The sequence below is a fragment of the Morone saxatilis genome, unplaced genomic scaffold, assembly GCF_004916995.1.
Source record: "Morone saxatilis isolate NCDOM2014 unplaced genomic scaffold, NCSU_SB_2.0 Contig23, whole genome shotgun sequence".
Classification (NCBI taxonomy): Eukaryota; Metazoa; Chordata; class Actinopteri; family Moronidae; genus Morone; species Morone saxatilis.
In genome coordinates this window covers 13,289,174-13,302,177 of record NW_023339796.1, presented here as the reverse complement: position 1 = coordinate 13,302,177, position 13,004 = coordinate 13,289,174, and the positions used below count along the sequence as shown (strand labels likewise).

General features: G+C 40.0%; 1 protein-coding gene across 1 annotated transcript in view; it reads right to left on the bottom strand.

The window, feature by feature from the left end:
• Window positions 1-13,004, bottom strand: part of gpc1b (glypican 1b) — a 62,422-nt gene that overhangs the window by 26,597 nt on the left and 22,821 nt on the right. Inside the window, exon 2 of the mRNA XM_035669979.1 lies at window positions 572-730. Coding sequence (XP_035525872.1) covers window positions 572-730 — 159 coding nt within the window. The remainder of the gene's footprint in view (window positions 1-571; window positions 731-13,004) is intronic.

Here is a 13,004-nt window from a genome sequence, read left to right as displayed (position 1 = left end):
TTATCCCGAGGGAAATTCAAGTAGAGACAGACAGAGAGAGATGACTTGCAACAGGGAACCCTGACTTGGGACATTGTGATTACATGGTTAGCATTTTTAACCCCTCAGCTTCACAATGCCCCCAAATCTAATCATTTTATTGTTTTCAATTTTTTTGTGGATCTGACTTGGTTCAAAAATTCAAAAATAAAACAACTTGGCACTCTGACAACAACACTGCAAGGCATTACCATCTTCCCCTGTTGAAGCTTGACAGTAGATCAATGCTCTGCATCAATCTGCAGACTGTATAATACAAGACCTTTAACTTGTCTCTTTCACTTATTGTCAGACTTTGTGTGTCTGCATTTGTGTGTAGGCTGGGTATGTCCAGAGCAAAAATGTGAAGTGAAAACTATTTACTATCAAAACTGACAAAAAAACACTCAAAACTGGGTCCTTGTATATGAGTGCTGATTACTGTTGAAAAACTACAGTACACAGACACACACACATACACCCAGCTATTCATGTTTGTTCTCTTATCTCATTCTCACTCACTCACTCACTTATTGTGAGCACACAAACTCACCATCGAAGGCCTTGTACTGTCCAGTGAGTGAGGTCTGTAAAGACCGGCCAGCTTCTTTGAGTAGTCCCTCCATCTCCCTGCGGCTCAGAATGGCCAGCTTGTCCTCCATGTCACTGGTACAGCAGGTGTAACCCTGGGGACAGATGCGCAGGTGCTCCCCTAACAGGAAGACAGGTGGAGACAGAGGAGAAGAAAGGATGGTAGAGGGGTGGAGGAAGAAAGGGGCAGAGATAGAGAAAGGAGAACACAGAGGAGAAAAGGAGAAGAAGTGGGACAACAAACAAGGCATTAGCATTAACAGGTTCCATCAATTCAGTCAGCACTCAACAAAACTGAGATTAATAGTTTTTATGTTGCTGCTATATAAAATACAGTGAACATGAACATGACAGGATGAATTAGTTGCAGTGGCTGTTTTTACGACCTCAAACCCAGCTTGTTGGCAGTCGCAGATGCAGGGCTGTATGTTCGTTCGCCAGCCTGATTACCTGGCAATATGTGAAAAACTCTGTCAAAATGCGAGCAGTGGAGCAGGAGTACAGCATCAGCTCCTGCACAATTTTAATGAGCACTCCTGACACGCGTTTGAAAACATGTGCACACGCACACACAGACACAGAAACGTCAACTCAGGAAACCAACGAAGTAGAAAGGATCCATAAGTACATGCTTTGTGAATGAGTAAACACACACACAACCAAATACCATATGAGAGGATTTAAACAGGGACTGTCAAAGTTGGTTAAAATGGCAGTCAAGCTGCAGCTGAAATCAGAACAAAATGCGTAAGATGGAAATAACATCATCCACATTAATGCAAAAGGTGAACAAAATGTATGTGGGTGATGTTTATTTGCAAGAGAGCAGATCATGTATGATGCAACCCTTTGACTGGCAATGAAAAATTCCTCTACCTATTTCCAGACACAAGCGTGTGTCGCACACACACACACCCACACTTAAATATGAATCTGCAGTGAGACACACAAGCACACGACAATAAAAACAGAACAAGGACGCCCTGTACAATAAGGCACAACAAATCACACTGAGATATTTCTGGTAGAAAGAGGAAAGAATGAAGGTTTTTGATTATTCTGTCAGACTTCTAAAGACAATAGACAACAGAATGCTAATTTCTTGTCAAACATTTTTATATAAAAAAAAAATATATTTATTAAAGCTTCTGATGCACCCACAGACAATAGCACACAGACAAACATACAAAAAAGATCTAGTGCTCAGGGGCGGTTCGAGTGGGGTGGTTAAAAAGTTTGGTGTCAAATACTGTCAATTTAACATATTCATTGAGATTAATTAAAAATAAAAATAAAAGTAATGTGTTCAGAAAAACAGAAATGAACACATATAATTTAATGATCTTATGACCTTCCACATGTAATGTTGAGTAATGAGTCCAAATATATTTATTTTGAGGCATTATTTCCAATCAAATATTGATATATATATATATATATATATATATATATATATATATATATGTTTGCCCCTGTGCTGTTGTTTATGTGGGATACTAGTCCAGAGTCTGTATTGCAGCATCTCCATTGTTATTTGATATTAGTGCCACTGGTTGCACTTTGTGTTAATCACTGTTTATAGATAGAGTGCAGGTTGTAAAATTTCCATTCTGATTATATTACTCCCTCCATGCAAGAGGCACCTAACTGAATCTCACTGAGTTTACCTTCCCACCCAAAGGCCCAGCAGTGACTGCCTCTTTGTAATTCCCATCTCACCAGACATTCCTTCCCGTTTTTTCTCTTCCCTGCTTGCATTGTCTTGTTCAGTCTGTTACTGCACGGGTGTACTCAAATTTGCACACAAACCCAGAGATGGACACACACACACACACACACATACAGACCCACCCACACATGCAAGCAGGTCCTAAACGTAACAATTATGACTTTTTTGCTGTTGTAATTAAATTGATATTTATGGCCACTTACTGTGTTTGATGGGTATCTAACTCTTTGTCCTATTCAAGACTGAAGTTTAATAACAAGTCTGATACTAAGCTTAAAATAAGTCCAATAGTAAGTTTTAAGCCTCAGTCTAATCTTCAAAGCTTTATAGCTTACACATTCTGATATTGTGACAAGCCTTAAAATGCTGATCATGAAATGTTGCACAACAGCATACCCAAATGCAGTAAACACACTTAAATACAGGATTAAAGATTTAATGTCGCTCAGGCTGTCATTAAGATGCACATGGCAAAGTTTCAGCTGAGGGCAAGTCTATAGGCAGGCTTCTGCCATCGATAAGATTGATCCTACCATCCTTTTCATCGTTACAGCGAATGATTTGCACTGGCTCAATGATTACAAGCTACTGTTTCACCTCCATTTACTGTAGTTGTAGTAGGAGTTAATCACTGTGTAACCCCCCCTAATCAGTCTGCAATTTCCAGCTGTATTTTACAGTCAGTTTGTGTATGACAAGAAACCATTCACTTCACTGATTATGTGTCAACCAAGTTTCTGTAACTGTCTCATCCAGGACAACTCTAAAGTGGAGCAATTAAAGGCAATTTTCCTCTTCGAACATGAAAGCAGAGGACAGATCGGAGGAGGAGGTGACATTGAGCATCTCTCAGCCCCCTCTCACTGGTCCTGGTGTGACTCACAATCCACAGACACCAAGGGAGAGAATTTGGACTTGGAGGAGGGCACTTGTATGTATGCAAGTCTGTGTGAGAGGAAAAATAAATTGAATGAGAAAGTGAAGATGAGACCGCAAAGAAGCAGAGAAGAAAAAAAGGAGGGAGGATGGGAACAGTGAGAGGGAAGCTTGATGGAGGAACTGCATACAGTGTTATCAGGGGTCAGCTGCAATCTGTCAGCCCCTGGGACGGCCATTTAAATGCCTGGACTGGTTTTAGTGTGAATGTGTATTATGGGCCTGTGGCCATTTCCTCCATTGCAATCTGCTTGCTGCATGCCATTTGAAGGACATCTGTGCAAAGAACAAAACACAATGCACTCACACATATGGACGCGAGGTGTGAGGCTTCCAGATGCAGGCAGCCAGAAACAGCCTCTTCAGAGAGTGAATTTTTAGTATACACTCACAACATCTGCATACTGGACACACACCCACCCACAGTTTTAAATACACACACATACACACACACTCCTGGACAGATATCCGTAACAGAGAAGGAAAGGTCACCTGTAACAGAGCATTACATTTCCAGTTGGGTAACCTAACAGTTGGCTAATGTTACAAACAGAGTAGTCTCTTCCATTTGACTCAGTAAGCTAGAGTAAGCCAGTGTGTGTTTGTGTGTGTGTGTCTATTTGGGTGAGAGCGACAGTAAGCCACTCTCGATCAAAGTGTAGAGGAAATGTATCCTTAACAACCAGGAATGGCTCTCCTGCTTTTACACTTGCAGTCTTTCATTATCTCCCTCTCTCTCTCTCTCGCTCACACACACACAGACACACACTTTTAGTCTCATAGCCAGAGGATACTAGAGTAATCAGCAGAGGAGGACAGCTCAGTCTGGAGAGGAGCTATGTTAGTGGGAAGCTCCCGACAGTGGCATCTAAAGGGCCACAACAGAGAGGGCAGCTAATGCTAATGCCTGAGACGTACCGTTTCTATGCTTATAATACAAGACACATCTCATTTTCTGCACTTAGAGTTGACAAAAAAAAATCATGTTTTTATTGGATACCACCAAAGACCACTCCACATACATTAGAGATTTACTCTAGCATTAAGAAAATTCCAACCTGTCCTCACCATTTCCTGCCTCTGTTGTTCCCGAATTGTTCCTGCAATCTGAATAAACTTCATGGAATGCATGATAAAGTTGAAAAACACGGTCACAACAACAATTATACAGTTCAGTTCAGAGTTTAAACTGATTGCACAGTTGGCACGCATAGATGAAACAAAAACCACACATGAATCAGATTTGCACAATATTAAATGATCTATTCAAATATATTTGAATTGACAGACTAGGTTTTCTGCATTAATCAGCCACCTTCTGTGAGGCCAATCAGCACAGGGGTAGGAAGCCAATTATCTGGCCACTCCTAAAATTACACACATGCATGAACCACCCGCCCACCCAAACATTAATCTATGAGTGAATGGAAAATTAGGAAAACTAACTGTTCACTTTAACCCCATAAGAGTCCTCCATCACTTCTTTTCCATTTTCCTTTTGACAGACACGGCTGCTAAACGGTGAGCAATTCCCTAACCATTAGCTTATCACTGTTCACCAGGGAGGAAGGCTCCTATTAAACAGCAATCTGGGAAGGCAGAATAAGGTTGTGCACACTGTGATAAAGCATGGGAGAGACTGACAGTCAGAGGCTTTTAGAGATGGTGGGAAACACAGAGAAGAGAGGGCAACAGGAAATTAAGAATGAGTCAAAGCCCATGTGTCTGCGTCATTTGTCTGGGAGTCTGTGAACAAAACAAAAAAGTCCAAGCGCTGGTCTTGTCCAGTTATGCTACCATCACTGTGCCACTATGTAGTGTATGTTTGCTTATTTCTATTCCCTGGGTACGAAAAAGATAATAAAAAAAGAAACACTTGTGTCTCACAACACAATCTACTGCCATTGTTGCAGTTTATTTCACATCTATGGCAAGTATTGATGCTACAATAGTTCCATCAATTCAGAATATGTTAAGCTGTGCAGGTTTGAGATACGCTAGTTCAAGCTGGGCAATTCCAACTTTGACTATTCAATATGTACATGGAGGATTTTGGACATGCCCCCAGTTGTGCACAGCTTATTCTAAACCTTGTTTTTCTTTGTCCTTGGGTCATGGGATAGTTACAGCTTTGTTTGCCTTTAAATAAAGTGCATATTTTGTAAGTGTTCATGCAGTGCTTCATGCTGAAGCATTCATACTCTGCATTCATACTCTACTACTGAATGTTGTAGTCTTTATCATTTTTCCATTTTTTTACGTTTTTCTATTGACTACTACTCCTGCATGCTTTCAGCCACAGAAACCGTTTAAATGCCAGAATGTTAAGAACCTGTGGTGCTTGTATTCAACTTTTTTCTACCTCTTGTACTTATACTACAATATTAAGGTTTTTTCAACACATTTTAGCAAGGGAAGTAAATGGCAGCACACATGACCACAAAGTTGGCAGTTCGAATAACAACTGTGGCTACAATTAGAAGCCTTAACTAGTACTACTGCTAGTACTGCTACTCTATACTGTTACTGCTACAACTAGTTCTATTACTGTTACTGCTACCACTACTACAACTACTGCTAGAACTGAACTGTTCATCAGTGCATTCAGTGAAGTGGAGCAGTCCTATTTCAAACCTTCAGCTACCTTTGATTTAATAATGTATTACACTTGCAGGAGTTAATAACTGGTCTGTCACTATTAAGATCTTTTCAACAGTAGCAGTTATTTCAGACATGCTGTGCTGTTCACTGGAAGAATAGTTAAAGTGCATGACCCATAACCACATGGTGTGCAATTTGATTCCTTCCCTATAACTTTGAGAAAAAAATATCTCCAAACATGAGCTGTTTCAGTTCCTACATACAATAATATATGGTTTATTGGGTTTCACTTTAATGCTTCTAGTCCTAGCAGGGTGATGTAGTAGTGGAGTGGTTAGAGTTCAGGGCCCAAGTTGCTGCATTCTGTGGAAACTTCTTGGTCAGTAGTTCAAACCCTGATGATGGAAAGCTTAAAGGAAATTGTGTCACAACTCCTTTGAGCTAGATTGACATCTGACATCGTTCTTAGACGTGTTGAAATGTTCCACATCTATGGGTTTTATACACTGCAGGGGACATTGGTTCGACTCCTGATTATTCTGAAGTGCAGAGTGATTCTGCTTTGAGATTTTTCAGGCAAAATATTTCTGCAATTTCAGCAATGCTTAAAGTTATTTTTTTTGCTGTCAGCATTCACATTACATTTTTTACAGACTCAGACAAAATTCCCCTAGGTGTAACTGTCTAGATGTAAACATTGTCTAGACTGTAAACATTGACCCATGGGAACCTATGACTTTCCTGTGGCATCTGCTCATCTGCATTTTACACTCTGACCATCATGTGCGGCCTGTTCTTAAATAAGACATAAGGAGACAGAGGCTTGTGATATACCACCATTTATACGTGTAAACATAAACATTTATGATTTATTCATATTTTCCAGGATAAAAAAAGGTGCATGTTACCTGGAGTTAACTAAGTTCATGGATGCAGTTTGATATTGTTCAGCAAATACGCAAGAGCACAATAATCAAGTCATCTAATCAGACTGAGCGTGTGCCCTAATAGCTCCTTCTCATTTGATGCTTTTTTAAATCAAGCACATAAAAAGACACATCATCAAGTTAAGTTGCTTTAAACCTCATTTTAGTTGAAGTAGTGTTATATGTCATTATGTTAATCTTCAAATTTTTGTGCTTTGGATATTTACATCCTATGTGTAATTGACATTAATATTCTTATTTATTTTTATTATTATTTCTTACTAATGCCAGTTTCATAAAGTGAAGATGAGCAAGCCCGGGGTTACATATATATCACCACCGACTGCCCATCATTGTTGGAACCAGATTAGTGAGTATAATAGACTACAGAATGAGTAAGTAAAATTAGACCAATGGTATGTTCACATATTAGTATTAGTGAAGGAGATGGGAATTAATGCTAGACTTCACCATGAACCTATCTAGAATAAAGGGAACCAAAGGAATTCAAGATACATTACACTTGAACAGCTGGTAAATGTCCTTCATTTTCTTCTGAAGCATATTTGTCATGGCATGACAGCAACCATACTGATTTGCGAACACACATAACGGAAGGGCTCCTGGTAATGATTGCCATTGCATAACTGACACTGTTTTAAACCACTATGCACTGCACACTATGTGTGTGTGTGTGTGGGATCAGCAGCAGTAGGATTAGCAGCCTAATCCAGTCGTTGGTGAGAGCGAAAGAGAGAGAGAGAGTGTGTGTGTGTGTGTATGCCAAGGAAAACACCCATGGAAGACCAGGAATCACACACATGCGCACACACCCACACTCACACTTGAACAGTGGATTAGGGTTAAATAGATAAAAAATAACAGGACTATTTGGCAACAGAGGTTTACATGTCTGATCCACCAACTGACACTGAAATTTCACATACCAACCAGACAAATGCTTAATACAAACACTTCTACGTTCTCTGTCTAACAGCTACCACCCAGCATTCCTGTTCGCTGGTAGGTTGTCGTCTATATGTCCATCTTTCTTTGTACCCCACAGAACACTGTATGGACGATCCAGGCCTTAGTCTAGACCCTAGACCCTCACCCATCTGGTAATTTGAGACCTGCAGAAAGTCACATAAATAGCTTCCTTGAGCCAGACAAGGTGGCGGCCACACATTAATAACACATTACCGGAGGGCTGATCTCCATGCTGCTTTTTCCTCAAGCTATCTGGCTATACCTGCACTGCTGGCTGATCAGGGAGCTATTCATGTATATGTACATCACAACGAAGTCATGAAACTGCTCTCCACACTAAACAGATGCTCTTTTATTCACTTGCCTTGAATCATATTCATTTTAATGGAATGGGGAAAGTTTGACCAGCTACTCATTTAGACAACAGGAGGTAGAACTAATGCAATAATGTAATGATGTAGGCTGTGGGGAGTAGATTACTTGGTTAGAGCTAAATAGCTCCTGCTGTGATTAAAAAAAAAATCCTTCTCACATGTCAAAGTAAATCCTCCTCAGTGTGAGGAAGTGGGACCTAAGAGTGAGTAAAATCATTATGGATTGTGTCCCTGTTTTTCTGATTTCTGAGTTTATATCATCTCCCACAGCAACAGATGTGAACCAGATGCTGGGACATCAGACTGGAGAACAACAGTGATAGTGTTATTGTTTACAGATCAAAATGGATTAGGGATGGCAATTTCTAATGTGAGAAAACAGAGAGAATGTGAGCAGGGGAACAAGAGTGAGGAGCTAAACTGAAACTATATTTTGTAGCTTGTTTGGAGTTACGTGGAAGAAAATGTATGACATTACATGAGTGCAACATGCACGCTGGGTCGGACAGAACCTGCAGGATCCCGATCCTGTTGCAACCCTCTAACAGGAGCAGTGATTTATAAGGAACACAATGGATTACAACAGGTTTTGTAATAAAGTTGGTGTAGAAACATGCTTGACTGCCCGCTCTGATAAGAAAGGCACAGAGTAACACGCACACACAAATGCGCACACATTTGCTCTTTGTCCTGTTCGCTCTGTCTCCGTCCGGGTTTTTGCTTTACCCACACACACACACACACACACAGCCCCAACACGGGCAGACACACAAATCCCAGAGGCCAATGAATAACCAAAGAGCGTGAGTGCCAACTGCTTCAAATGGTGGCAGCAGCCTGTCCCATTCACTTAGCAGGTACAGTCACAGTACTGATGTGCTGTTGTAGCTTTCCAACCAGCCTGCCAACTTGCCCAGCCATGTCCTGCCTTCTTTAGTGTCATCTTCACTCTTCATCCATTCCCACAATTTCTTTTTCTTCACTGTGAGTGTTAACTGAGATTAAATTGGACTGACCTGGAATGCAGGAGAATGTAATTTCTCAGAATTAACAAAAATAACACATCCAGCAATATACTGTACAAACAGTGCAAACACACACTGCCCCAGTTACACCCTATAACACAGCCTTCTCGTGCCTCTTACAGACATGCCTTAACTTGATCTTGTCTGTGTTGACTTGCTTACTGATTCTCAATGTCTGTGTCTGTGCGTGTGGGAAAAAAAATAAGGACGACAGGGAATGGAAAAAGTCAGAGAAAAAGTTATTCTAAAGAAAGTTATCCTGTTGATGTTTATCTGAGCCATATCTGAGACATACTGTATCGTAGACCATTTCAAAATAAAAGAAGTAACTACAGGCTGCAGAGAGCTGACCTCATTTCTGTGTCTAGAGGAATGCGTGTGTTGTTTGGGAGTGTGTGTGTGTGTGTGTGGGTGAGTTTCCACTGATGATCTAGCAAAGGTCTTTGACAGGAAGTGTCAACAGTTGACACACATCAGACACAGAACATCCTGTCACATGATGCTGATGAAAGAAGACTGATGCTACTGCTTCCTGTATAAGCAATAAAGTCTAGAACCTTGAGAAAAAAATCTTCACAATGAGGGAGGTGAGGAAGGAATAACAGAAGCTCTTTTCACACAATAAACCTGTAACATTGCCAGCTTCAAACCATCCATAAGACTTTTTGGGCCTTCATAGTTTTTCAAACAGGATCAGTTCTGTGTTTTCACACAGCACAAGACCGATCAGGATAGATTTGGTTGCAAGAAGCAACAGGAAGAGTTTGGAAAAAAAGTACGTAAAAGGAGAGCATTGTCAGTCATTTAGTTCTTGATGAATTTATTTTTGCTGTTGAATGTTTATCTCTCTGGCTTCATTGCTGAACATTCGTGGTGATTGGAAAATGGGGCCCCCATTCAGCCCTCCACTATTTTGTCAAAGCTCCACATTGAGTCTGTAATGCATTTTATCATCAGTGACTATGTATGACATCGGATTATGTTGCCTATTTAACACAAATGGACAAGACCAAAGTCACTAATTGAGAATTTTAACCAACAAAAGCGGTTGGCATAAAGAATTAAGGGTAATTTGACTAATGTTCTGTTGATCTTTAAAGCTGGACTAATTTATATTTTTATATTAACACTGTATGAAATGACTAGGTTTAATGTGAGAAAGAGTGATGCCCCCCACCTCCAAGTTCAGATAAAACCCACTGTACCCTACCTGCCTAGCACCAAACCTCAGATTTGTGATTAGCTGATGAACATAGTGGAGCATTTAGCATCTAATATATATTAGAAATACATATTTCTCATCAGGTTTTGGTATAGAAGAGAACAGAGCTAAAAAAGAGGGTGAATATTGGTCTTACATTCATCAGGTGGTCAGAGACCCCACACTGCTGTAAATAGGCAACTGTTGGTGAAATGTTTGCCAACATTAGGTGAAAATATGTTAATATTGTGTTTGAAGCGTGTTGTGCTGCCCCCAAGTGACCAATAAAATAAATGAATGCAGCTTTAAGAGCACAAGGTCTAGAAACACGCTTGATTAACTATATGTAATTTTTATACTGGCTTAATAACTCTAATTTACTTTCACATGAAAAGTGATAAATATGTCAGCAAGGGGCACTATTTTCATGCTCTATCCATTAACAGCTGCTTATAGTAAAGAGTTCAGTAATGTTACAGGGTCCTGAGTAGGCATTTTAACAGAGAAACATATGTGGAAAAAACTCTTCATAAATGAAAAATCGCCACTACATTTAATTGCATGTGTAAAAGAGGCAAGACAGACAAAGAAAGGGAGAGCTAGCAGACTGTAGCATATACAGTATGTGTACGTTCACAGGTATTTGTGCTTGTGTGTGAGAGACAGCTCACGGCTTGACTCTTATAAACTTGCAAGCTTCCCTTTGTGGCAGTGCTGTCTCCTGATGGTGAAAGAACAAACAAAGCAGCCAGTTCCCCTCTGTTCTGTGCTGCTCAGAAGTGGAGAGGCTGACAGATAAAAGCTGACCTGCTGTTGTGAGGACCTGTCAAAGCAACAAGAGCTAGAACACATTCAGCCAGGTCTGAGTCAGAGGCATGGACACAGAGGGTGGTGGGTGATGCAGCTGAGAGAGATGCATGCAGGAGAAAAATGGGATGGTGAGCACATAAAAAAGCTGCTGCAATGTGGGGATACAGCAGAGGATGAAAAGTTTTCACAAAGGAAACAGCAATACACTTAGAAAGATGGAGAGCAAATAAAGTTGGGAAAGTGAGGAAGGGAAAATGGTCAGGAATCAAATGATTTTTAGACCTTCAGCTATTGTTTTCATTATAAACTAGAAGAGTGTACTGAGTAGAGCACAGATCTCCGCCAGGTGTGTCTGGGGTTATGTGGGTAGAGAACAGGGAGTGCAAGGCAGGCTGTGTGTAGTGTGTATGCATGAGTAGTGGAGTGAAGGGGAGACAATATGCAAGTTACATTATCAAGGTGGAACCAGAGTAAACAAGCTATATTGAATCAAACCATGGACAATTCCAAAAATAATAAAATAGGTTTTTCAAAAATAATGAAATTGTTTTTTTTTAACAAATAAAATAGGTTTTTTCAAAATAATAAAATAGGCTTTTCAAAAACTGCAAAAAAGCTCTAAAGTCACTGTGCATTACCTGTCCAGCACCAAATAGGGAACGTTAGAAACTGAAGAACAAGAGAGCCAAATATTCCCCTCAGGAGTTGGTAAAGACAAAAGCACAGCACTAAAAGGAGTTTGTCAGATGGACAATTGTGGATGTTTAAATAGGCAATACCTTTGCTAACAAATTCACATTATCAACTTAGGTACTGTATGTCAGTGCTGTGTTTACAGCACATTTCTACAGCACCCAATTGGCCAAAAAAAATGTTATTGCAGGTTTCATGAATAGGATTTTATGACTCAATTATTTCCTCCATTAAATTGTAACAAATCCCCAAAAATCCAAAATTACCCACCAAGCCCTGTCATAATGTCAGCCAAATACAGCCACAAAAGTATTGACACAAAAGACACAAAACAGAGAAAAGCATGCAAGTGTCTTTGAAGCCTTAAACATCAAATGTTCAACATTCATTCAGATGAATAAACAACTGGTTATAAATAATTACAATTTAACAATTTTCTGCCAGTTGATAAATGATTCATCTGCTAATCTTCTCAGCAGCATATTGCATGGGAGTTTCAGACACCGCTGTTCCCTGCCAAGACCTTTGACTCTCCCAAGCTCACCTCTTTGTTCTCACCCTCTTTCTCACACTCTGAGTTCTTAAAATTGCACAGTAAACAATATACAGAACACTGTATTTTGGCACTCGTGCAAAATTATATTATTGTCTTTGAATCTCATGTACATCCAGCAAAATGTCAAGTGAGAGACTTACTATGAATGCAGAAATTACTTCTTTATGAAGAGGTAATATGGATTGCTAAATAATAATAATAATTAAACCACTTAGACCTCCTGCAATTACATGCTGTCACTTCAAATCGATGCTTCCAGCTTCTACTCCAAAGAAAGAATGAACAGTCTGTTCTCTCACTCTCATTCTTTGGATAGAAATGAACAGAAATCCACTTTTAATAGAACACAAACGACGCATGATGGAAGTCTTGAATGTAATTCTTTTATTTAATCCGGCTCTTTTCTCTCTGCTGCCACAGTACAAAGGCCTTCACAAAAAGCCATCAATCATCAGCTTTTAACCCACAAGCACACACCCCTGCCACTCCCACCCAACCGTTCTCAAAGCCAGACAGAAAGGTTGACGAATTCCCAATCAGATCTTCTTAAATCC